Raw genomic sequence first — 23,164 nt, forward strand, 5'->3', positions numbered from 1 at the left:
GTGAACTTCATCTTTACAACATGGTAGGAAGGGCAGCGCTTCATGCAAATGATCAACCCTACCGGGGATGGCAGAAATGAGGAACCGAAATGAGAAGCAAATCATCCGGAGAGAAAAAAAGAAGAAAGATTGGCAGACTGCTGGAGTATGAAATCATAACTCTCAAACACAGAAGTTTATGTGAGTTGTCGCTCGTTTTTCCTCTACAACTGGAATATAATCATCGCTGTGTATATTATCGCAACCCACTTCAAAGCAGGTAAGTCTCCTTTATGTAGTTATTACAGAAATGTAGCGCATCCATTACGTCTTTTATCAGAGAGGTTAGTCAGATGGCGGAAGCGGCAAATCGCAGCGCAGTTAAATTACAGCGACAGCCAGATGTTTGCTTTGATTACAACGCATTACTTCATTTTGACTTCACTCTTGCAGAATATATTTCCTCAATGAAGTTAGTGCTTTTAAAGCGACAGGCGACTTTTCCCTGCACTGTGCATTTTCAGAAGATAAACTCCAACTAAGTGAGAGCCTGTCATTCGCCCCGGCAGTTTTCTCACGTACCAGTCGCGGCTGTGAACAAGTGCAAGTTTCAACAATGTGTATACTGTTGTATGTCATCGCTGTCAGTCGCAGGCGTGACTGGCACCCTGGGGACCCCGGGGTCATCATGAACCCACTCCGCAGATGTGATGAGAGCTGTGGGTGTCACGGGCAGTTTTAACGCACCCGCAGCTTCATGTTTCCTTGCATTTTGTTCATGCAGCGGATTTTCAGGGTTGTTCGCGATCACGCAAACCGGTAGTGACAGAGGAGATGGGAGACTGGAACCTGAGCGTCGGGACTCTGAGTGAAGCAGCTCTGGTCAGACTGGCAGAGATGCTGGACAACACCTGTGGATGGAGACAGCTGGCCAGTGTAGTGAATGAGCAGCCTCGATTCCGCTGCAGGTGAGAAACTGCAGTGAAAAATCAAGGGGTAGCAAGTATGGAGATTGTTCAAACAACTTTCATCCCTTTTTGCCTAGGCATAACAACTCCCTCGAGCTTTTACACCCTGCACTAATGGATTTTCAGATGTATGAAATGTATGAGAAACAGTATATCTTACAGTAATCCTAGGATGTGGCAATTCCTAATATTTCTGGTGGTTTTGGTACTTGGGGGTGTGAAGTAATAACAGTAATCTGAATCATGTTAGTATGCCATTTCCCCAGAGTCACCAAAAAAAGAAACACACCCCCTTGTACAAGCCATTCAGATTGAATTCCTGTCCTGCAGTGAGAGTGAGCTGACCAGCTGCTCGCTCCAGGTGCTGAGCCCCACAGGCAGCCCGGCCCGCTCCCTCCTGGCCCGCCTGGCCGACCGCTCCTGCTCCCTGGCCTTCCTGCTCCACTGCCTGAAGAGGATGGACCACCAGGATGCTGTGCAGTACCTCACCGCCACAGGTATATAGGCAGCTGAGGTGCTATACATATTCAGTAAGGTGTTCACTTGGCTAAGGTCCTGTACTCGGCCTGGGACCTTTGTCACACGTCATCCCTCTCTCTCTTCCCCTCTTTTTAGCAAGGATGCCAAAAAAAAGAAGTGTATTTCAGAAGTGAAAATCTTTCCTCCATTTTGTATAAATACCTAATTTTCTTAGCTGGGGTGGCATTAGTTCCTTGTTTGGAAACAATGGGAACAAACATTTCCAGCTAAACTATCTTACATTCAAAGTCGAGAAAAGATTGTTAGTCACTAACAGTTTTTTAAGGAATCGAAAGTTCGTGACCTGGCTGGCTTTCCTGCGATGATATCTGATCCCTAAATAGAAAGACCTGTGCTGTGGATAAACATTTCATGTCTGTGCATGTATGACTGTGAATATGTTTTTGTTGTGCGTGTGTGTGTGTGTGTGTTTGGCAGTGACGGAGCAGATCCGGATCACAGTGCAGCCCCAGTCCCTGCAGGCCTCAGAGGGCGGCAGGGTGGTGTTGACCTGCAGAGCCTCCGGTCCCGCCGGACTCAGCTACCAGTGGTTCAGAGGCAAAGAGGAGGTCAGTCCATCACACACTATCATATCATCTATCATAAAATACACTCACCGGCCACTTCAGTACACCTTACTAATACTGGGTAGGTATCAGCTTTCAACTCAGTGTCAACCGGCTACCAAAGAGACATCTGCCTCAAGGTTGGACGTGTTGCATTCTGAGATGCTTTTCTGCTCACCACAGTTGTAAAGAGGTTATCTGAGTTACTGTTGCCTTTCTATCAGCTCAAACCAGTCTGGCCGTTCTCCTCTGACCTCTGCCATCAACAAGGAATTTTCACCCAGAGAACTGCCGCTCACTGGATATTTTCTCTTTTTCGGACCATTCTCTGTAAACCCTAGAGATGGTTGTGAGTGAAAATCCCAGTAGATCAGCAGTTTCTGAATTACTCAAACCAGCCCGTCTGGCACCAACAACCATGCCACGTTCAAAGTCACTTAAATCACCTTTCTTCCCCATTCTGATGCTTGGTTTGAACTTCAGCAGATCGTCTTGACCATGTCTACATGCCTAAATGCATTGAATTGCTGCCACGTGATTGGCTGATTAGATATTTGTGTTAACAAGCAGTTGAACAGATGTACCTAATGAAGTGGCCGGTGAGTGTATATAATAGTTCTAAGATTTCAGGTCAACTACTGGGTTATTAATTATTATAGAATTGTGATAATTGTAATTGTAATACTGGACAGGATTGGGCAATTAGTTGATTAGTTAATTATTTCATATGCACAAAGGCTGAAAGGATAATCTTTGGTCATTTTTGTTTCATTTTTGTGAAATTCAAACAATTGTCAATGCTCAGGCTGAGGTGGGAGGTTTTGGGGGTCTGACCTGCTGACAGAAGCTTTATCTGAGGAGTGAACAGCGGCTTTCATTCTCTGCTGGTTTCTCTCTTTGATGATGGCCCGGAGTTTCCTGACCCAGCTTGGCTCTGGTCGTCCCGTCACTCTCTCCTCAGCGGGCTGGCAGGTGTTTGAACTCAGCGTCTTTGGCAGCAGGAAACACGGCTTGCATTGTTCCTCTCAGTCTGCCCAGCAGCCAGGCTGGGCAGACTAGTCTGGATTAGTCTGGACTCTCCTCAGGTTCATCCTTGTGGCTGCAGGCTTCATGGGATCCTTAATCAGGATGGACCTCTAGATAAAGGATTTATCCTCATGGTCCATGTTGTCCATCATTTTGAAGGAGGGCAGCTTGGTACTCAGACTCTCCTCAGTCTCACCTGGATGTCATTTGGATTGTTGGGATTCTGGACTGGGATGCAAATCACTTGTCCAGACAAGTGATTTGTCCTCTTGATGACTCTTATCAAATATCTGTTGGGGAAAAAACACTGTAGCTTTGCCTGAATCCCTCAGACAGAAATTTCATGAACAGTATATATTTTTATTAAAATTTTTATGGTAGCAAGGCTCATTGAATTCCCTTAATACATGTTTTATAACTGCAATACTTCCTCAGCTTGGCGTTTTCTCATACCAATAACTTATTTTGTAAAGACTATTATTTCCTCACTTTGAGCTATCCCATACTTAAACCAGCACTATTTCAACATTTTAAAAGCTGTTTTTGAGAATTTACCTAAGAGGGGCGTTTTGAAATGCAAATCTCAGTAAAAAGGAAGGAAACATGGACAGGAATACTTTTTTCAGCTCTTTATTTTCTTGGCCATCAACCAAAGTCATTTATACTGTACACAGAAATTCATATGATGGTCATGATGGATGCAATGTACAGTATATGATTTGTTTTTATTGTTTGTTGTAGATTTTGGGTGGGACTGGCAGCGCGCCAGAGCTGGTTCTCTGTCCTTTGGCCCCGGTCCACCAGGGACACTACATCTGTAGAGTCAACCGTGGAGAAAACTGCATCTTCTCTGACTGGGTTAAAGTTCACATCATCCGCTCTGCAGGCTCTAGTCCAGGTACTACACTCTCCTCTCCTCTCCTCTCCTCTCCTCTCCTCTCCTCTTCTACCTCTCCTCTCCTCCCCTGTCATGTGATGTCTTGGTGAACCTTGTCGTCTCAGGCTGCAGCAGCAGTCTGTTTCCAGGGGCAGTGAGCGGTCTGCTTATCGTCCGTCAGCCTCAGTCCCAGACAGTCTCAGAGGGAGACACTCTGTTTCTGGAGTGCCATGCTGAGGCCAACCCTCCCGCCCAGTACCAGTGGCTCCACAACATGAAGCCCATGCCACAGCACAAGACACGTTCACTCAGGGTCAGTGCATCCATGGAGTGTGCTGTCAAATAAATGCTTACCTACAGTGTATAATAATAATAATAATAATCATTTACGTAGCATCTTTCAAAACACAGTTACAAAGTGCTTTACAATGGATAAAAAATTATAAAACAAGGAATAGCAATAGCAAAAGAAACTTTTGGGCATACTTTGGGCACTAATGCAAATGATTTTTCTTGAGGAAGAGAGGTTAGATATGTCATACATTTACATTTTAGGCAGCTAGCTGCCTCGCTTATTCAGAGCAACTTACAGGAATCTGAGCAGGCGGGGGTTCACTGTCTGTTTCAAAGCCACTAAACAGACACATTGGTTAATGCAGGGGATGGACTAGTGATCTTTCAGTTTCAGGATGGCCTCTAATCATTAGGCTGCTGTACTGTCCTTCCTCATAGAGGCTGATAAATGCATCTACAGCTCTGACTTTTTCTATTTATCAAAACATCCTATGGAAATACCGACTCTTTGCTCACAGGTGTCTATTAGATATGTAAATCAAGATACAGCTGACAACTAACATTTGCATTTGGCCTCTATATCAATGTGCTGATATTCTGTATTCTTTACCATGTGTGTCCTGTAGATCCCTTGTGTGACCACAGAACACAGAGGGCAGTACAGCTGCAGGGTGTACAACTTGTACCATGAGATATGGAGTCACACAGTCCAGGTCACCATTGGTGAGACCAAGCACCATTATTTCTATCTTTCTATTTCTATTTTTTAAGTATTCAGAATGTAAATCTGTAAATTATAGAAATCAAAGAGGCCTTAATTGATAAGGCAAGTAGAAAAAGGGAGAAAAATGCTCAAGTACACATTACATAAGAGGTATTTGTAAACGTAGATAGACCACGGATAGGTATGACTCTTTGTAGGATCACTGTTACACAATTTGATCCACTATACTTGTTACAGTTGATCATCAGAGCAGGTTTATGACTCTGTTTCATGAATAACTTCCTGCTTTGTGTGTTTTTCTGCAGGCCCCAGTTCCATCAGTGATGCCGCCTGGGTAGAAGTTGATCATGGTCAAGGTATTCTCCATATTCTAGTTCCTCCATCATCTTCTAGTTCCTCCATCATCTTCCTCATTCCATCGCCCCACACCTTGATTCCTGTTTTTGTATATGCATATCAGTGTAACGATAAATATTCATGTACTTTGCGTTTGTTACAGCGGCTCAACCTAGTCCTGCCAGGCATAAAACCAGTTTCTATGGTGAGTTTTACTTATTGCACCAAGTCACAATATATATCTAAAGATCAAAAGATAAAAAAGTAAATAAATAAATAAGATTCAAAATGCTTAAATGATCTCCCCCACCACAGCCACAGACAAAGTTGCTCTCCTGATCGGCAACATGAACTACCTCTACCACACTCCGCTCTGTGCGCCCATGGCCGACGTCCACGAGTTGACCAACCTCCTGAGGCAGCTGGACTTCAAGGTGGTTTCCCTGCTCGACCTCAACTGGCAGGAGATGCACAGCGCCGTCACCGAGTTCCTGTTGCTGCTGGACAAGGGAGTCTACGGTTGGTCTCTTGTCCACTTGGAGAATATGTAATGTTCAAAACTCATTCCTAGTCTGTGGTCTAGCAGCTAAAGACTCATCTGTTCTGACTGGCCTTTTTTTTAACCTCTGTTTCTGTAATTCTGTGTGTTTTTATGTCTTATTGTTTTTATGTCTTATTGTTTTTTTACTGTTTTCTGGTCTTATTATTGTGTTTTTATGTCTGTTTTTTTGTTTGTTTTTTTACTATTTTCTGGTCTTATTTTAACTATTTTACTCTCTCTATTTTACTTTGTGACTTTGCTCTGTGAAAGGTGCTATATAAATAAACTTTACTTTATTTTTAATGACCGTTTGACAGTCTTTAAACTGGTCTAACTCTACTGATTGATGGAATAAAGCGTAGAAAATATCACTTGAATCTGATAAGTTCAGGCTAAATTTACAATAAATCTGAATCCATCTGTTAATTCACTGTCTTTGTCCTTCCCCTTCTCTGTGCTTCCTCCTGCAGGCTTGCTGTACTTTGCTGGTCACGGTTATGAGAACTACGGCAACAGTTTCATGGTTCCCATCGATGCGCCGGCCTCTTATACGTCAGATCACTGCCTGTGTGTGCAGAACGTTCTTCACAGGATGCAGGAGAGAGAGACTGGACTCAACATCTTCCTGCTGGACATGTGTCGCAAAAGGTGGGAATGTTTTTTAACTGTGAATGATGTTTTATGTTGAGTTTGATGTGCACTATGTTTTCTGTACTGGCCTTTACAAACTGAACCCCTTACACACGAGATAGTCACTGTGTGCAGATTGATTTTTCTAAGCATACAGGCATAAAAGATTTGGTTTTACCTTCATTACTGTGAGAATAAAACTGCTTATCTCCATAAAGAAAAGTTTTCTGGAATTGAGAAAATACTGGCTGATGTTCCCTTTGATACTCATGCATGGGTTTGGTATGGGTTTTATGGAGTCTATAAGGTTATTAAGATTTTGTCTGGAATTTCCAAACATTTCACTGTTGTAAACGTTCAATTTTCCTGCACAACCTCCATTTCCAAAGGATTTTGGTTAAACAGGGTTCTACTGTGTTCTGTTTTGTACCTTTATACATTATGTTTATGTCATCATTACCAGCTGAACTTAATTTAGCTCAGTGTTGTCCCAGGGAGAATTCAACTTTCATCTTAGAATACTTAGAGTACTTAGTATGATGAAAATGGGAAATTGAGGACTTTTATTAGCTTATATTTGACTGTGCAGTGCACACATATCTGTGCTTAAAAATGTTCTCTTTATTAGAAACCTAAATGATGATGTCATTCTACAACCGGGACCACTGAAGGTGACAGCAAACATTGTGTTTGGATATGCCACGTAAGTTACTCATCTACTGAAACATTACTTTTCTGACTGTAATGCAGCGAATTATGGTGTCTGCCCGTATTCATCTGCTCTGCTTCTTTGTTTGAATGAGTCCAGTGTGGGAGAAAAGAGGGAAACAAAATGGTGGATACCTGTGTGAGTTAGTCTCCCTGCTTGAGGTCAGAACGTGTCTCTCACGTCTCGCTGGTTATGTTTAGATGTGTGGATGCAGAAGCGTACGAAGTGAAGAGAGACGGCCTGTCCAATGGCATCTTCATAAGCTTCCTCAAACAGCGAGTCTGTGAAGATGAGAAGATCACAGTCATGCTGGACAGAGTGGCTGAAGGTATGTGGAGCGCAACTCTATAGCATGAAACTCTAATTAGGCCTACAGTAGACTGGGCAAGCAGTTGGCTATTTATGCTCAGAAATAGGAAAAAATACATGAAAATGTGTCTAGTTACAAAATACAAATGCATGTCCATTAAATGTATCAGAATAAATTACTGGTGTCAGTAAATCTAAAATCTATGTAACTTATACATTTCAGAAACAGAAATTCTGGCATTCTGGCAATAGTTACATTTTCTTCAGCTACAAGTTTTTGCCTGTTAAATGGTGGCAACTTAAACCTTAAGGAAATCTAAATATTATAGAAGTCCCCAATTCATTTAGTCTAATATCTTATAGAAAAGTAATTTGACTATTTTAAAATACAAAAGTACTACTACCAAGTACTTGATACTTGACGCAAATTACATCTTATTTTTTTCACTCTGGTCAAACACAAATACTCAAAAGTCATTAAATACATATTTCAAATACATTTAATTTAGATACTGCCCATTGTTTATGCTTTATGTCTAATGATACAAGGCACATTCACTGCACAAGTGAATGTGTACATTAATAGTTGTTTGCTCTCCTCAGACATGGGTCGCTGTGCGATCACACGGGGCAGACAGGCTCTGGAGCTGCGCAGTAATCTGTCTGAGCGACGCGCGCTCACTGACAAGATACACAACTCCGACTGTCCCGCAGCCTCTTCAGCCCGCAACCTGCAGTGGACCATTGCTCACGGTACTCTCTTTAGACAAAGATTAATATGAACTGTTCAGATGTAGCTACAGTTTAGACAAAGATTAATATCAACTGTTCAGATATAGATACAGTTTAGACAAAGATTAATATGAACTGTTCAGATGTAGCTACAGTTTAGACAAAGATTAATATGAACTGTTCAGGTATAGCTACAGTTTAGACAAAGATTAATATCAACTGTTCAGATATAGATACAGTTTAGACAAAGATTAATATGAACTGTTCAGGTATAGCTACAGTTTAGACAAAGATTAATATCAACTGTTCAGATATAGATACAGTTTAGACAAAGATTAATATCAACTGTTCAGATATAGCTACAGTTTAGACAAAGATTAATATCAACTGTTCAGATACAGTTTAGACAAAGATTAATATGAACTGTTCAGATATAGCTACAGTTTAGACAAAGATTAATATGAACTGTTCAGATATAGCTACAGTTTAGACCAAGATTAATATGAACTGTTCAGATATAGCTACAGTTTAGACAAAGATTAATATCAACTGTTCAGATACAGTTTAGACAAAGATTAATATGAACTGTTCAGATATAGCTACAGTTTAGACAAAGGTTAATATGAACTGTTCAGATATAGATACAGTTTAGACAAAGATTAATATCAACTGTTTAGATATAGCTACAGTTTATACAAAGATTAATATCAACTGTTCAGATATAGATACAGTTAATATACCAGTCAAAAGTTTGGACACGCACTTTTTTCTTTATTTTTACTATTTTTCACATTTTAGAATAATAGTAAAGACATCAAAACTATTAAATAACACAAATGGAATTATGCAGTGACCACAAATGTGTTAAACAAATCAAAACTATCTTATATTTTAGATTCTTTAAAGTAGCCGCCCTTTGCTTTGATGGAAAGGCAAAGGCTTTGGAAAGAAATTCATACAGAGGCATCAACTTCACTGTTTATATTTGTCTAAGAAACTCATTTCAAGCATTTAAGCATAAGCCTTTAGATCAAAATGGCTTTAAGAGAATGAAAAACATAGTACATTCAATCAGGTGTGTCCAAACCTTTGACTGGTAGTGTAGGTTTTACAGTATACGCAGATGCTTACTACAGAATGATTTGTAATTAAGCTTTGTCTTTGAGTAAATTATTCCTTTGGATAGAGTTGAATGAACTGACCTTGTGTGATTCATATGCCTGTCTTCATAGTCCTACCTAAGAGCCGTAACGTGCAGTTCGACTGTGGAGTGAAGGTGCAGCTGGGCTTCGCTGCAGAGTTTTCCAACATCATGATCATCTACACTCGGATCCTGGAGAAGCCCAAGGAGGTTGTTTCCTGCTCCGCTCAGCTAACCGACTTCTCCGAGGTTTGTTGTTGGAGTCTTTCAAACCTCATCTCTGTTGATATCACATAGATTAGCGGTTTCAAAGACATGAGACAAAGGCACAATTAGTTCTGGTTCAATGACTCATGTTTGTGATCTTGGGAAGGAAAAGAAAATAAATATTCCTTTTTTTGTGTACTTTCATCCTTCTTTTTTTCCACAATACACCATATTTTGAGTAGTCCATCATTTGTTGCGTTGTTAATGCCCTGAATGCCTGAGCCTCATGAAAAACTAAAGGCCTTTGCACTGTGTGTTACTATGGCAGGATCTGGACATTGATCTGAAGAAGAGTAATCAGGAGACTCTGGTTGAAGCGGGGAGTATACTGTTGATCAAGGAAAATCTCCCGTCCCCAGAAGTCCCCAGCCTGTACACACGGCTCCGCGGCCTGCAGAGACTCAAGGTCAGGCTCCTGTCATTCATTACATCGTCTGCATGGATGTTTTAGTTAATGTTAGTTTACAATTCCTGTCCTACGAGAAAGCGGGTGCACATGGTTGCTCAGGGACACTTTGGTAGTGTTTGGCGTAGTTGGTACTTGGGATCAAACCAGTAACCTTTTGACTATTTTACTAGTTTGTTTTGAAAAAGATTTAATGAGGGCTGCCTGCTAAAATCAAAAGACCATAATTTGGGTGTTGTAAGTTGATTTGATTCTTATTATTATATGTTCCATGGTTTCTTTAGGGAAGAGTTAAGAACCATTTACACCTTTTTATCTTCTTCTCTCACGTTTTGCTCTCTACTGCCTTTACAGAAGGAGCTCGCATTCACCGTGTGTCTTCACTACCGCTATTCCAGCATGGATGAGGACGTCCAGGAAAGGCAAATAGTAACAGTTGGCAAACCGCTGGTCTCCAAACTCAACCTGCATGAACCCCGAATGCCTCGCTCCTCCTCTGCCTCCTCCTCCTTCGACCTCCACTCCTTCAGCCTCCTGGAGTCCTCTTCCTTTGCAGAGGCCTTTGGGCCGGACTTACCTGCTTCTGAAACATCCTCTATTGGTTCAGCCTCAACTACCTGGTCGTATTATTCACAAACTGCCAAAGAATCTGCCACCGCTGGCTCTCCACATTCATCCAGGAGAACCAATGTACCAGAGGAGACTGACAGTCCTGAATTTGACTGTGATGCTCCTCAGCCTCTCACCGCCAGCAAAAGCTTGACCGACAGCCAAGTAAAGGACACAGACTACAAGTTTAGTAACATGTGCAATTTCCATTCTTGTTAAGGGGGACTCACACTATGATTTAGTCGTTACACACTTTGGCACTAAATCAGCAAAAGAACAAAAAAGTCAAAAGGAAGAAAAAATAAAAACGCTTGTGAATTTGCCAATTCATTATAATTGACTCAGCATGGAGATTGCTGTTTTTGGTCCATTTTGCTGTTGTTGTTCTCTTATCTATGCATTAACTTTTTTGTGTAGCTCACTTATAAACATTTTCTGTAAGAAATTAATGAAATAGGGCCCATTTTTAATGCATTACAAAAATAATTAATTACTTTGCAGCTTAAGTTTGAAGGTGCTTTGTTTGTCAAAAGGAAGAAAAAGAACATGTATGTATGCATTATTTAAGGTGAATTTATGAAAAGTTTGTAGACCTATAACTTTTTTTAACTGCTGTTTTGATGCATGTATGTGTATTGTACACACACCTCAAAAAGACACCACTGATCATTGGTCACCAATGCTTCTTCGATTCCTGTCATTTAACTATGATTGTGCCACATACAGCTCTGGAAAAAATTAAGAGACCACTGCAAAATTATCAGTTTCTCTGGTTTTACTATTTATAGGTATGTGTTTGAGTAAAATTTACATTTTTGTTTTATTCTATAAACTACTGACAACATTTCTCCCAAATTCCAAATAAAAATATTGACATTTAGAGCATTTATTTGCAGAAAATGACAACTCAAAATAACAAAAAAGATGCAGTGTTTTCAGACCTCGAATAATGCAAAGAAAACAAGTTCATTTTCATTTTTAAACACCACAATACTAATGTTTTAACTTAGGAAGAGTTCAGAAATCAATATTTGGTGGAATAACCCTGATTTTCAATCACAGCTTTCATGCATCTTGGCATGCTCTCCACCAGTCTTTCATATTGCTGTTGGGTGACTTTATGCCACTTCTGGCGCAAAGATTCAAGCAGCTCAGCTTTGTTTTGATGGCTTGTGACCATCCATCTTCCTCTTGATCACATTCCAGAGGTTTTCAATGGGGTTCAGGTCTGGAGATTGGGCTGGCCAAGACAGGGTCTTGATCTGGTGGTCCTCCATCCACACCTTGATTGACCTGGCTGTGTGGCATGGAACATTGTCCTGCTGGAAAAACCAATCCTCAGAGTTGGGGCCTGTTTCGAACCGTCCTCGCCGTGCACTTGACCCCAGCTGCCGTTTGCCATCGCTCATTCCTCCGTCTCTCTGGGCTCTGGGCGGTCATCCCGGTCAGTGGAGAGTCGTTTTTGCCCTCTGCCGGTGTGTAGCTTTGTTGTCCCCAATGTCTGCTGCTTGACCTTGTTCTTATGAACCGCCGTCTTTGAAATTTTAAGGATGGAAGCAACCTGACACTCACTGTATCCCTCTGCCAGTAAAGCCAGAATCGAACCCTTCTTTTCCTGCTCAAAACTTTTCTTCCCAACTCTTTTAGCATGGTCAATAGATATTTTTTGATTCCAATTACTTTTGAGGTACTACCAGCACTGTTTTTGCCATCCAGCTGGTCCTATTGCAAGAGGATAGTGATGACCACAGCAGTGGTTTTTATACTTTTCCTGAATTTGGTTCAGGTGATCACCTAATCAGTACCTCATTAAGTAGAATGAGGTATTCCTGTGTTGGAACAGACACTGGAATGGAATGGCTGCCATACATGTAGAGATGCTGATTTAAGAAAACTTTGGAGTGGTCTCTTAATTTTTTCCAGAGCTGTATATATGTTTCCAGGTGCTATTAGTTATTGACAGTTATTCCCCGCTCCTCTACCAGTTATGCGCTACAACTATACTGCGCACGCGCAATGACGGCATTCTGCCACTGCATTCTGCACGCCATCGCCATTTTGCAGTAGTTAGCGAGCTAGCTACTTGTTTTCATGCAACATTAATAAACCGAGTACACAGCGATTTTCCACGCTGAAGAAATATATTAGTTATCAAAACCATGGCTGACTCTTCAGCAGAAGTCGAGGTTCCGGAGGGCGCAGAGGTTCGCAAGCTATCGGAGCTGAGAGTTATCGATCTGAAGGCCGAACTGAAGAAACGGAACCTGGATACCACGGGCATCAAGAGCGTGCTGTCAGAGCGCTTGAAAAAGGTCTTGTTAACTAGTATGATATCTTGTGAAATAACATAGAAATATAACCCTAGCTAACTCTGCTTTGCTAAATCGTGCCATTATATTGCAGAAACCCGTTAGGTTACTGAATATACTCTGTCAGTGTTAGCGATTTAGCTCTAGCTAACAGCGCTACGAGGCCCATTGAGCTAACGTTAACATTACTGCGTGCCTGTTAGCGCCAGCTAGCTGAAGGGCTTCATTCAAGCCCTAAGCTCATAAAGCCTTTTGCACAAATTTGAATACCTTTACTTTGAATATGTCTTGCATTGGCATGTTTATTGAGTATGTGTTTGTGTCTTTGCTCTACTCTCCATGAACAGGCGATCGAGGAAGAGGGAGGAAATCCGGATGAGATTGTTGTTGATCTGGAGCCAACCCCAAAGAAAGCTGCGCCTAAACGGGCTGCCAAAGGTAAGCAACAGATGGAGAACCGACACCTGGTTTCTGCATTACTGTTACTTAGCTCTCAGACACTTGATCAAATCAATCAAATGTATTGTCTCAACAGATGTAAGGCAAGACAATGATGAACCAGAGGACAGCACTGTGGAGGAGGATTCTCGTGATGGACAGGTGAGATATTTTAAGATTATTTCAAACTTGTTTTAACAAAATATAAGTTCTACTGTAACAGTTAGATGCTTGTGCAGAATTGGTGGTGCTCCCTGGCCACTGTCAAGCTATTAGGCACTAGATATTACTGTTGGTGTCCTCTAGTTTTTTTTTTTTTTTTACAAAGTCCTTTGTCTCTCCATCAGGAAGAGCTTCAAGACGATCAAGACAACATGCAGGACATGGACATCCTTGACATGAATGTTCTGGATGAGGCAGAGAATGACAATGGAATACCCGCCGAGGAAGATGAGGATGAAATCCAGAATTTGGATGCTGAGGAAGGCAACGAAGAAGAGGAAGAGGCAGTGATAGATGAGGAACAGGACAATGAGCCGATGGAGTCGGAGGATGAATCCAAAGTTGAAGAGGTGAGAGACAGGATGGCAGAGGGGTTTCTGATAGGGAGGCACCAATATATCAGCAGACTGTTGGTGTCGGCCAGTATTGGCTTTAAGAAGCTAACTCTGAATTGGTCCAATATTATTTTTACTGACGATATTTGGCCAGTTGTGGAATTAAAGTTTTTGCGACATTTTTTGCTACTACTGTATCACTTAATACAACTGTCAAATTAGCAACAGAATAGAACTAATGTAGTCTTTGTTTAAAAAACAATTATCTTTAAAGAGGCATTTCTGAAAAGCTGTTTTGCACTTTGTACTAAGATCCTTACAAAAATGCATCACTATCGGCTGATATGGGTGGGAAAATATTGGTATCAGCCTCAAAAATATATATTGTTATAGTTATTGACCTTGCAAAAAACATCTTATTAACCTGAGGTTAGACCTCTCTGCTAAGTTTATGTAGTTTTAACTTGGAAGTTTAACGAGTGCAAGTTACCTCTTAAGTGTTTCTTGCTGTATGATGAATATTTCATTTGGAGTGTTATTTATTTTAACTTGTGTTTCAACAGATGGATGAGTCTGAGTTGGTAGATAAAGATGAAGACCTGACATGCCCATCACCCAACAAGGTATCGTCCCACACAAGTGTGTTTTTTTTTTTTATGTATGTAAAGCTGTTAATGCTGCAATAAAAACAAATGTAACTGCCAAATACGTAATGACACCATCTTTGTGTTTTAGGCTCAAGAAGAGGATCCAGATGCAGACGACCCTAAAGAAAATAAAGGTACTGTTGAAAAGGGGTTAGAGGTTCACATGAACGCAGTGTTGAGCTTGGAATGCAATCCTTTAGTTTAATTTCAACCAGGAAGGGAGACTGGAAGCCCAAAGGGAATTGCTGGCTTTGTGTTGAAATTTGGTTAACCATAATTGTTAAATTAAGTATTAAATGTTTTGTTGGTCAGTACATCAAAATATATTTTTGTGCTATTAAAAGGGCTATTAAAATGGCAGTGGTTAACAATTTGATACACACTGACAGCAATTATATGTCAAGGTCAGGGAGGTTTGAGCTGTTGCAGGTGATTGTAGTGTTTCTAGGTTGCCACATGAAGACCAAGACAAAGAAGACCCATCAAGGCTCATCAGCTGACACCACCCTTTTTTAAAGACTATGAATTATAAATCCACTGGATTTGAAACTGATGAACTTGAACTGAAACTCTGGTCAACGCGAATGGACACTGAGCAAGTCAAAGGTTGAAAGAAGATGGACTTCACCGAGCCTCTGCTGCTGCTCTGCTGATCTTGTGGCTCTCTTCAGCACTCTTTGTCTGCTTTGGATCAGGTGAACTGAGTCAAGTGGTTCAACTTGAGAAATGAGCCAAGGTCTTAGTCCCTCTAGTTGCTTGGTTGTCTCCCAGCCTTTGGGTTCTCTTCCAGTCTCTTGTTAGGGTGTGCTTCATCCTTTTAATACATAGATGTAAGAGCACAGGCCAGGGGTCATGACGTTCCTAATCCAGGCCTTGCCAGTTCCTCGTTAACCATTGCTGTGTTTCAGAAGTGATTAAACTCTGTGCCATTCTATTCCTGTTAAATCCGTAGAAAATGACAAAGTAGCCGGGTCTTGTTTATCTGAGCCGCTTAACGAAGATCGCCACCAGAGCCAGGAGACGACCCCCGAAGAAGAGCAAGCCGCCACCGCCGGAGGGGAAGACAATGTGTCCGACATTGGTGCCAAGTCCGACACGGCCGCCTCTGGTAATATGGAGAGCGACAAGGATGTTATGGAGACTGACACGAAAGAGGTCGGGGACACACAGAACGTCCCGGAAGAGACAGTTGACACTGAAAGCAAAAGCACTCAGGCTGTTAGTGTAAGCGAACAGGGCGCCGCGGGCGAAACTGTTGATTCAGAAATGGGGTCTAAGAAGGGTGAGGAGGATGAGAAGACAGAAGAGAAAGCTGATGCGGATTCATCCTCGGCAGTGAAAGAGTCCTCTTCTGTAGAGGGCGATGATCAGAAAAAGAGGTTTGTTGTTTTCTGTCTACTAGAAACCAAAATGGCTATCTCTGTTGCATTGGCTCCTTTGTGCTAGCAAAATTTGGATGCTCTTTTGGAGGTAAAAAAAAATGGTCTGTGCATTTGTCTGAAGTTTTCATTTGTCATTTCTTACACTCACCTCTCCCACTTTATTACCCATTAATGAGTAGTGTTTTGGGATTGTCTTGGGGCATAGTTCCATCCATTCACTGTTAAATCACTGCACTATGGTTCGTGATGGGTTGATCACTTGTCAGTTTTGTACTATACCATAAAACACGTAAGTATAAACATCTGTATGAGTAGAGATCCCAGGTATCCTCACTGTTGTATGTTTATGGTTTGTTTTCTTTGTCTCTAGTTCTGAGGAAAAAGATGGCAAGATCGAGTCAAAAGATGAAAAGGGTGAGTGTATAGAATGATTTCCTTGTTCTTTTCCTTCAAAGTCAATGGATGATTGCTCACTCTTTAATTGTGTGTATGTGTGTGCAGCCGCTGGAGGTGGTGCTGCAGCAAGCAGTAGCAGGAATCTGTGGGTCAGCGGCCTCTCTTCCACTACCAGAGCGACTGATCTGAAGACCCTCTTCAGCAAATATGGCAAGGTTAGTCTGTGGCCAAGTGTCCCTCGCTGGAAGACTGATGAGTTCTGAGTTTGTAAATGGGCCCAGAAATAATAATAAATGGGCTTTTGTTCCCTTCCCTGCTCACCTCTTCCTCCTTGTCCTTCTTGCTTCCCCTCCTCCTCCTCCACCCTTTTCCCTTCAGGTTGTTGGAGCTAAGGTTGTGACGAACGCCAAGAGCCCCGGCGCTCGCTGCTACGGCTTTGTCACCATGTCTTCCACAGAAGAGGCCACCAAGTGCATCAGCCACCTCCATCGAACTGAACTGCACGGCAGGATGATCTCCGTGGAGCGGGTGGGTGCTATGGGTGGATTTCTGTTGTTGTAGTCATTTTAATTGTATGAAAGGATCAACGCGGCCTTGGTTCTATTCATTTTGCTCTCATGAATTAATCACTAATCCACTCCTTCAATGTTGTAGGCCAAAAATGAGCCTGCAGGGAAGAAGCCAGCTGACAAGAATGACTCTAAGAAGTCTGGCGACAGGAGACACTCCACAGACTCCAAGTAAGACCGCCTGCAGGCTTAGAAACATGTTTGAAAATAAATACACATGCTCACATAAGATAACGTATGCCATTTGGCAGGCACTTTTATCCAGTGTGCCTTTCAGTACCGTGGATGCATACATTTTCAGCATCGCTTGCCCCAGTGGTAATCAAACCCTTAACCTATCCTTTGAGCTATATAGGATAAGCCATCCACTAAACGGGAGCAAAATAAGCTAGCCATTAAACAGAACCATGGGGGTAATGCTTGAACATAGTGCTCAAACAGCATACTGTGTTATAAATTCTGCAGGTCCGATGGCAAGGATGAGAAGTCTGAGGGTGAAGGAAAAGACGGCAAAGGTGAGACAAAGTTTACTCCCTGCTTGTATGTATCCGGTTAACGCTGGATAATAGTCGCCCCTCTAAAACCTTGACTAGCGTTCTTAACTAAGAGTGTACTGTTGCTGTTTTTACAGGCCGTAATGAGAGGACTGTAGTGATGGACAAGTCCAAGGGAGAGCCCGTCATCAGCGTGAAAACTAAAAGCAAGGAACGAGTAAGTTAAACATTCACCCCTAGTAATGCTAAATCCTCTCACACATCTTCAGCTTCGTGATCCTCCACATGTTTATCAGTGTTTTCCACAAGCACACTGAGGAGCCAGCCAAAGAGAAAAGGCGATGGGTCCTGCAGTGTGCACCCTCAGGGAAAATACTTAGATGAGCAAACTCTATTTTGGTGTCTTTTCATGCATTCTGACACCTTGTGGTGTTGAGTTTATAAGAAGAGACTAAAAGAGGTATTGTGTAAAAGAGGTGTTGTGTGTAAAGGGGGTATTGTGTAGATAGATGCAGTAAACTACACTAGCTAGGTGAAACCCTGTACCCTAAAGGTCTTGTGTTGCATATGTAAACTAGGCTAATGGTAACACAACTAGAACACAATATGTAACAACGAAACCAAAGGCTGGCAATCCATCAATTATATTCAATATAGTTTCAACTCTCCCTTTCAAGTCTTCTTCATGGGTGTGCTGATACCTAAATTGTCTGCAGCCCATAATGGCATTATCTCTTCCATACCCATCTCTTGTTACCCTTTCTTTTCTTCCTCTCCTTTATCTAGAGCTCCAAGAGTCGGGACCGCAAGTCACCCAGTAAGGAGAAGAAAGACATCCTGTCATTTGACCAGATCAAGGAGCAGAGGGAGAGAGAGAGGCAGAGGCAGCGGGAGAGGGAGATCAGAGAGGTGGAGAGACGCAGGTACACTGGGTAAGGAGTGGAAGAGGGAGCTTGAAAAACCACTCTCAAACCACTCTGTGCCTTAGTTTAAATCTTATTACTTTTTTTTTTATTTCGATTACATATTTCTGTAGGATAAAACCTACTTTTTTAAACATATACCCCAGCATTTTGTGACTTTAACAAAAATACCATTATAAATAGTTATTTTTTATTTTTCAGTGACTGAATAGATTTCTCATTATCTTGTCTCAGCGACCGGGACCGGGATCGTGAGCGTGACGGACGCTCGGAGCGTGAGCGCGAACGCATCCGTCTGTTCCGGGAGAAGGAGGAGCAGAAACGCTTGATCCGAAAGAGGAACTGGCTGGAGGTACAGTCCTTTGCTCTAGTTAAAGCACATTATTATTATTATTATTATTATTATTATTATTACAGTTATAAGTCGTCGTATGACCTTTGCTCCCAAAATAGTTTTTGAGGATATACATTTTTTTCCAAATATGGATTAATGTGATCAGTTCATAAGCTCACTATATACTCAAAATGATTATATAGTGAGTGTGTGTATATATATATATATATATATAGTATATAGATTTCTTTTATTTATTTGAATGTTCCTGACCGTATCCTTGCATTTCACTTTATATGAAGAAAAATCTTTTATGAAAATTCCCAGTCATGTGGTGATTCCCAGGCTGAGAAGCAGCGGCTAGATGCGGACCGCATGGAGCGTCAGTTCCTGGAGCGGGAGAGGCTGCGGGTGGAGTACGAGCGGCGGCGCGAGCAGGAAAGGATCCTGCGGGAGCGGGAGGAGCTGCGGCGGCAGCAGGAGCAGCTGCGCTTCGAACAGGATCGCCGCCCCATGAAGAGGCCTTACGACATGGACGGCAGGTAAATAAACGTAGGCTGGTGTTCATGTTAGCAGGTTACCTGCTCAGAGTGCATCGGAAGAGGCTATACACATTGTGTGCATTGTTAAACTGAATACCTTTTTGTAAAAATTCCCATATTGTAGCCTTTGCCAAATAAATATTGTGTACTTTCATATCTTTACATCATCGTGATTAGATATATCGTTCAGCCCTACTGCTGAGGTTCAAAATGACTAAACTGGGGACCTCATTTAAGCTAGTCCACCGACAATGAACCCTGCTTTGTACTGGGTCAGTGGATAATTGCCCTGATGTAGTACCTGGAATTCTTCTTACCATGAAGTATTCAACTTGAAAAACCAACCACATCATCATAATGTACATTTACATTATTGCCATTTAGCTGACGCTGTTATGTAGTGCAGCGTCTAGTGCAACACTAGAATAAGCATAAATTCCTAGAGCACCAGCATTACAAGTGACAAGGGTGACAGCCTCAGCACCCAGATAAGAAGTAAAAATATTCTGTATGATTCTACCAATTGGATATGCAACTGCTGAGAGGATGAAATTACTTCTGGGTGTCTCAGTTTGGATGCTTTGCCCTTGTTCAGGAAAGACGACTGGCCTGATAAGCGCATGGCCATGGATGACCGGTACGGCCGCTCAGACTTCAATCGCCAGGATCGCTACCAAGACTTCGACCACAGGGACCGTGGCCGTTACCAAGACGACGTGATGATGGACAGGCGGGACAACTCCCGCGGCATAGGTGGAGACAGAGACAATCAAGTAAGAGGCATTGACTTTTGTCCTACTGTATAGTGTTAATTAATAGAAGTAGTGTGACATAGTTTTGGTCCCAGTAATGATTCTTGTGCAGGTTGCAGTTTTTTGTACATAGTCATAAACATCAATTCTTAGCTTAGCTTTTTAAATTTAGTAACTTAAATTTCACATTTTCTCTATCAGTTGTGGTAATTGTCTTGTGGTGGTGGTGTACCCATAGAGAACAAATGGAGAAAATCCTTGGTTTGGAAAAAGTGCAGATTCTTTAAGTGGAAAATGTGTAGCAACTGCGCTGGATTACAGAGGGCCACTGACTGTTTACTGTCATTATCTCTCTTTAACCCTGCTTGTGTCTCTCTCCCTGCAGCACTTCTCAGACAGGTCAGAGAGACACGGCAGAGACGGCCGAGACTCGTGGAGCGGAGGCTACGACAAGCGCATGAACCCCAGGTCAGCACCTGGCTGATGGGCTTACACTGGCCTCAGTTAACAGCTACACTGAAATACACTTGGCCAATGGTCAATGCTGACACTTTTCCTGAGGAGTAATTATTTTGGTCTGTCGTCTTCTAGGGAAGGAGGTCGAGACTGGGACTCTGGACGGAAGATGGATGGAGACAGAGCGTGGCAAAGTAGGAATAGTTCTGCTTTATTCTGCATTAAATGACTAGGGTTTCTACTGTGACTGCTCTGTTGAAACTTTGATATACATTTTGAGTCACAGTACATGTGTAATGCTGCCGTCTGCAGGGATGGAAAGTGTCAAATTGGACAAATCATGTAGATGACAGTGGGCTGTCAGGAAAATGGCAATATGCCTGTGTAAATATTTGCAAAATTTCACATCTGCATTGCCTGTGTAACATGACTTCTTGCTTAATCCTCAGAGGGAATGTCAGTCTTGTAGAGATATGAATACTGTGGTCTTGGTCTGTGTCTGATGTCTTGCTCATCTATTCCAGGTAGAGACGGTGCTATCCCAGGCCAGAGCCACATGGCACGTGGAGGAATGGCAAGGTGAGCAATGGATGATGTCAGGCTAGTTTCACAGATGTGGAATAAAGCTACTGCAACACTAAGGGCACGTTCACACCAAGTGTGTTTGGAGCAGTTCAGTCGAACTCTGGAGCGTTGGCTCCTTTTAGTTTGGTTCATTTAGCCAGGCGAGAACAATGCCGTTCAAAGTCAGGTGACACCAAATAACTGCACTGAGATGCCTGAAAGTGATTTCGGCCCTCTTCCCAGCGCACTGCAGTGCGGTTTGTTAGGAATGAGAACGTAATGGGAACCAACTACAGCAAACAACCCAATAATATGCGGTTTTATGGATGAGGAGATGGATGTTTATTCATGCTTGTTTATTTCTTTCGGACCAAAGAAAACAAACTGCAGGTGTGATCGTGCCCCCTCAAGCAAAATCTTGAACTGTAGCTGCACTTTGAAACTCATACAAGCAGTTGAAGCTGTATTTATTACAACTGTATAGACATTGTGCGTGTGTTCTTCTGTCCCCAGCCGTGGAGGCTACATGAACACAGGAACGTCCCAGTCTCTCTCTGGAGCTCTGAACAGACAGAACCAGCTGATGCAGGGCAGCGGGCTGCAGAGTGGAGCCTTCGGTCGGCGCTACTGATGTCCGCCTGTCTGTTAGACTGATCTGTCTGTCTGATGACATGCGCTGGGACTCTTTCAGGAGGCCATACCAGGGATCGGATTTTCTTCTTTTCTTTGTTTTTGTTTTTTTTTTAAATTAGGAATTCCCTTGTTTTCTTTCGGACACAATTCCAATCCATTTTTAATGGAGATTCTTGTTTTTTTTTTTCCATTTTTGTGTTGTAGTGATCTCATCCCTGGTATTTATCATGCAGTCGGTAACTGCCTTGTTTGTACAACACGACTGTCTGCCTATGTTGTGTAGAACAAGTTGGCCCTGTGGAGAAGTCATGTCAGAGCTTTGTGTTATGTCAATTGGAAATGTTTTGTAGAAACCCGGGATGATGGACCTAACCACACCAGCCCCCTCTGCTTTACCGCAATTTCTGTCCGAAACATTTAGGAAAGCTTCCCCTCTGAATAAATGAGCTTGTCATGTTCAGTGGGCAGTGAACTTTGTCTGCTGCTTGTAATTTGCTCATAGAAGCTTTGACGTTCAGACCTTATGCTTTTAGTCTCCGTTTTTGACATTTTCCTTTTTAAGACAAAGTGGGCAGTGAATTTTCACTGCACAGCAACACGTTTTTAAAATGCCACACATCACGCCCTGTTTATCCATGCCTGTAATCCCATTTTTTATTTTCATAAATCTTACATTTTTCTAATTTTCTGTACTTATTTTGTGTGAGTGTTGAATATTGGTAATAAATGCCCCAGGAGAATGTCTTTGTTCAAAAACTGTTGACTAAGCTCTGTGGTAAATCGAAAATTTAATGTATTGGGTTTCGGCCTAAATTTTCTGTAACTATCAAATGTGTTATTCAGTATGACTTTTTGTGCATAAAAACATTTTTCTTTCTTGTTCTTGTATTGCCACTGTTATGTTTCATTTGAATGATGTCATGCTCGTCGGAGAGGCATACCAAGTGCTGATGTCTAATTGACCTTAGTTGTTACAGTCATTGGGTGAAATTGAACAATAAAAGATTTTTGATCTCTTTTTTGCAGTGGTGCTACTGAAACTAAGGCTCGCTGACTCGTCTTTTAAATGGCCAAAGCAAATTTTGAGATGTCACTTTCAAGATGCAAAAAATATGAGCTGACATGACATTTTGAATCGAAAAAAAAAAAGCATTCAATATCTGCTTTCAAACCTAACAAAAATGAATTCAGTTTTTGTTGTTTGACCATTGCAGTACTGTGAGTGGAGAAAGAATCCTCTTGCACTAAATAGGTCTAGATCCACTTGATACATTATGGACATCCAAAGGCAATTTTCTGTCCTTACTGTACATAAATGGGTACTACACACATTTTATGTAAGGAAAACTACTGAAAAACTAAGGAAGTAAAAGTAAACTGTGACTACCACATTACATCTGGACACAAACTGGAAGTAGAATCTGAATAATGGAAACAGCCAGACTATAATGATCCTGTTACCAGTTCTAGCTATATCTACTACTTGCCACATAACTACTTCTGCTAGACTGCTGTCCTTGTGGTCTTTGTGCCCC

At 41.9% G+C, this 23,164-nt stretch overlaps 2 protein-coding genes across 5 annotated transcripts; both read left to right on the forward strand.

The window, feature by feature from the left end:
- Positions 1 to 114: 114 nt before the first annotated feature.
- On the forward strand, positions 115 to 10,973 carry malt2 (MALT paracaspase 2). The gene is made up of 17 exons (XM_071920476.2): positions 115 to 259; positions 764 to 947; positions 1,278 to 1,444; positions 1,905 to 2,035; positions 3,800 to 3,956; positions 4,061 to 4,248; positions 4,856 to 4,952; positions 5,259 to 5,309; positions 5,453 to 5,494; positions 5,605 to 5,808; positions 6,301 to 6,478; positions 7,089 to 7,163; positions 7,370 to 7,497; positions 8,082 to 8,231; positions 9,443 to 9,600; positions 9,887 to 10,024; positions 10,379 to 10,973. Exons 2-17 carry the CDS (start codon positions 814 to 816, stop codon positions 10,850 to 10,852), a joined length of 2,472 nt encoding a protein of 823 aa, XP_071776577.1. The 5' UTR covers positions 115 to 259; positions 764 to 813; the 3' UTR covers positions 10,853 to 10,973.
- Positions 10,974 to 12,663: 1,690 nt separating this feature from the next.
- On the forward strand, positions 12,664 to 22,669 carry safb (scaffold attachment factor B). Of its 4 annotated transcripts, none has more exons than XM_078285534.1 (21): positions 12,664 to 12,945; positions 13,290 to 13,380; positions 13,478 to 13,542; positions 13,728 to 13,952; positions 14,501 to 14,560; positions 14,673 to 14,718; positions 15,537 to 15,963; positions 16,337 to 16,380; positions 16,468 to 16,577; positions 16,741 to 16,890; positions 17,017 to 17,102; positions 17,397 to 17,446; positions 17,563 to 17,642; positions 18,212 to 18,357; positions 18,583 to 18,700; positions 19,010 to 19,224; positions 19,820 to 19,997; positions 20,362 to 20,444; positions 20,568 to 20,626; positions 20,957 to 21,011; positions 21,510 to 22,669. In XM_078285534.1, the coding sequence occupies exons 1-21, from the start codon at positions 12,793 to 12,795 to the stop codon at positions 21,625 to 21,627; spliced, it is 2,559 nt and encodes an 852-aa protein (XP_078141660.1). In that variant the 5' UTR covers positions 12,664 to 12,792; the 3' UTR covers positions 21,628 to 22,669. The 4 variants fall into 4 exon arrangements, with proteins under 4 accessions (XP_078141660.1, XP_078141661.1, XP_071776576.1 ...); XM_078285535.1 differs by having other exon boundaries at positions 19,028 to 19,224; XM_071920475.2 differs by having other exon boundaries at positions 18,212 to 18,348.
- The last annotated feature ends 495 nt before the right edge of the window (positions 22,670 to 23,164 follow it).

This window comes from Centroberyx gerrardi, chromosome 9, assembly GCF_048128805.1.
Source record: "Centroberyx gerrardi isolate f3 chromosome 9, fCenGer3.hap1.cur.20231027, whole genome shotgun sequence".
NCBI classification, from domain to species: Eukaryota; Metazoa; Chordata; class Actinopteri; order Beryciformes; family Berycidae; genus Centroberyx; species Centroberyx gerrardi.

What these genes read in the sequence shown, in the direction of transcription:
- safb (XM_078285534.1), top strand. Translation starts at nt 12,793, where the DNA reads ATGGCTGACTCTTCAGCAGAAGTCGAGGTTCCGGAGGGCGCAGAGGTT. An exon ending in GCCTAAACGGGCTGCCAAAG is followed by an intron (nt 13,381 to 13,477) that starts GTAAGCAACAGA and finishes TTGTCTCAACAG; the next exon opens with ATGTAAGGCAAGACAATGAT. An exon ending in GAAAGAGGAACTGGCTGGAG is followed by an intron (nt 18,701 to 19,009) that starts GTACAGTCCTTT and finishes GAAAATTCCCAG; the next exon opens with TCATGTGGTGATTCCCAGGC.
- malt2 (XM_071920476.2), top strand. Translation starts at nt 814, where the DNA reads ATGGGAGACTGGAACCTGAGCGTCGGGACTCTGAGTGAAGCAGCTCTG. An exon ending in GCAGTGGACCATTGCTCACG is followed by an intron (nt 8,232 to 9,442) that starts GTACTCTCTTTA and finishes CTGTCTTCATAG; the next exon opens with TCCTACCTAAGAGCCGTAAC. An exon ending in GCGGCCTGCAGAGACTCAAG is followed by an intron (nt 10,025 to 10,378) that starts GTCAGGCTCCTG and finishes CTGCCTTTACAG; the next exon opens with AAGGAGCTCGCATTCACCGT.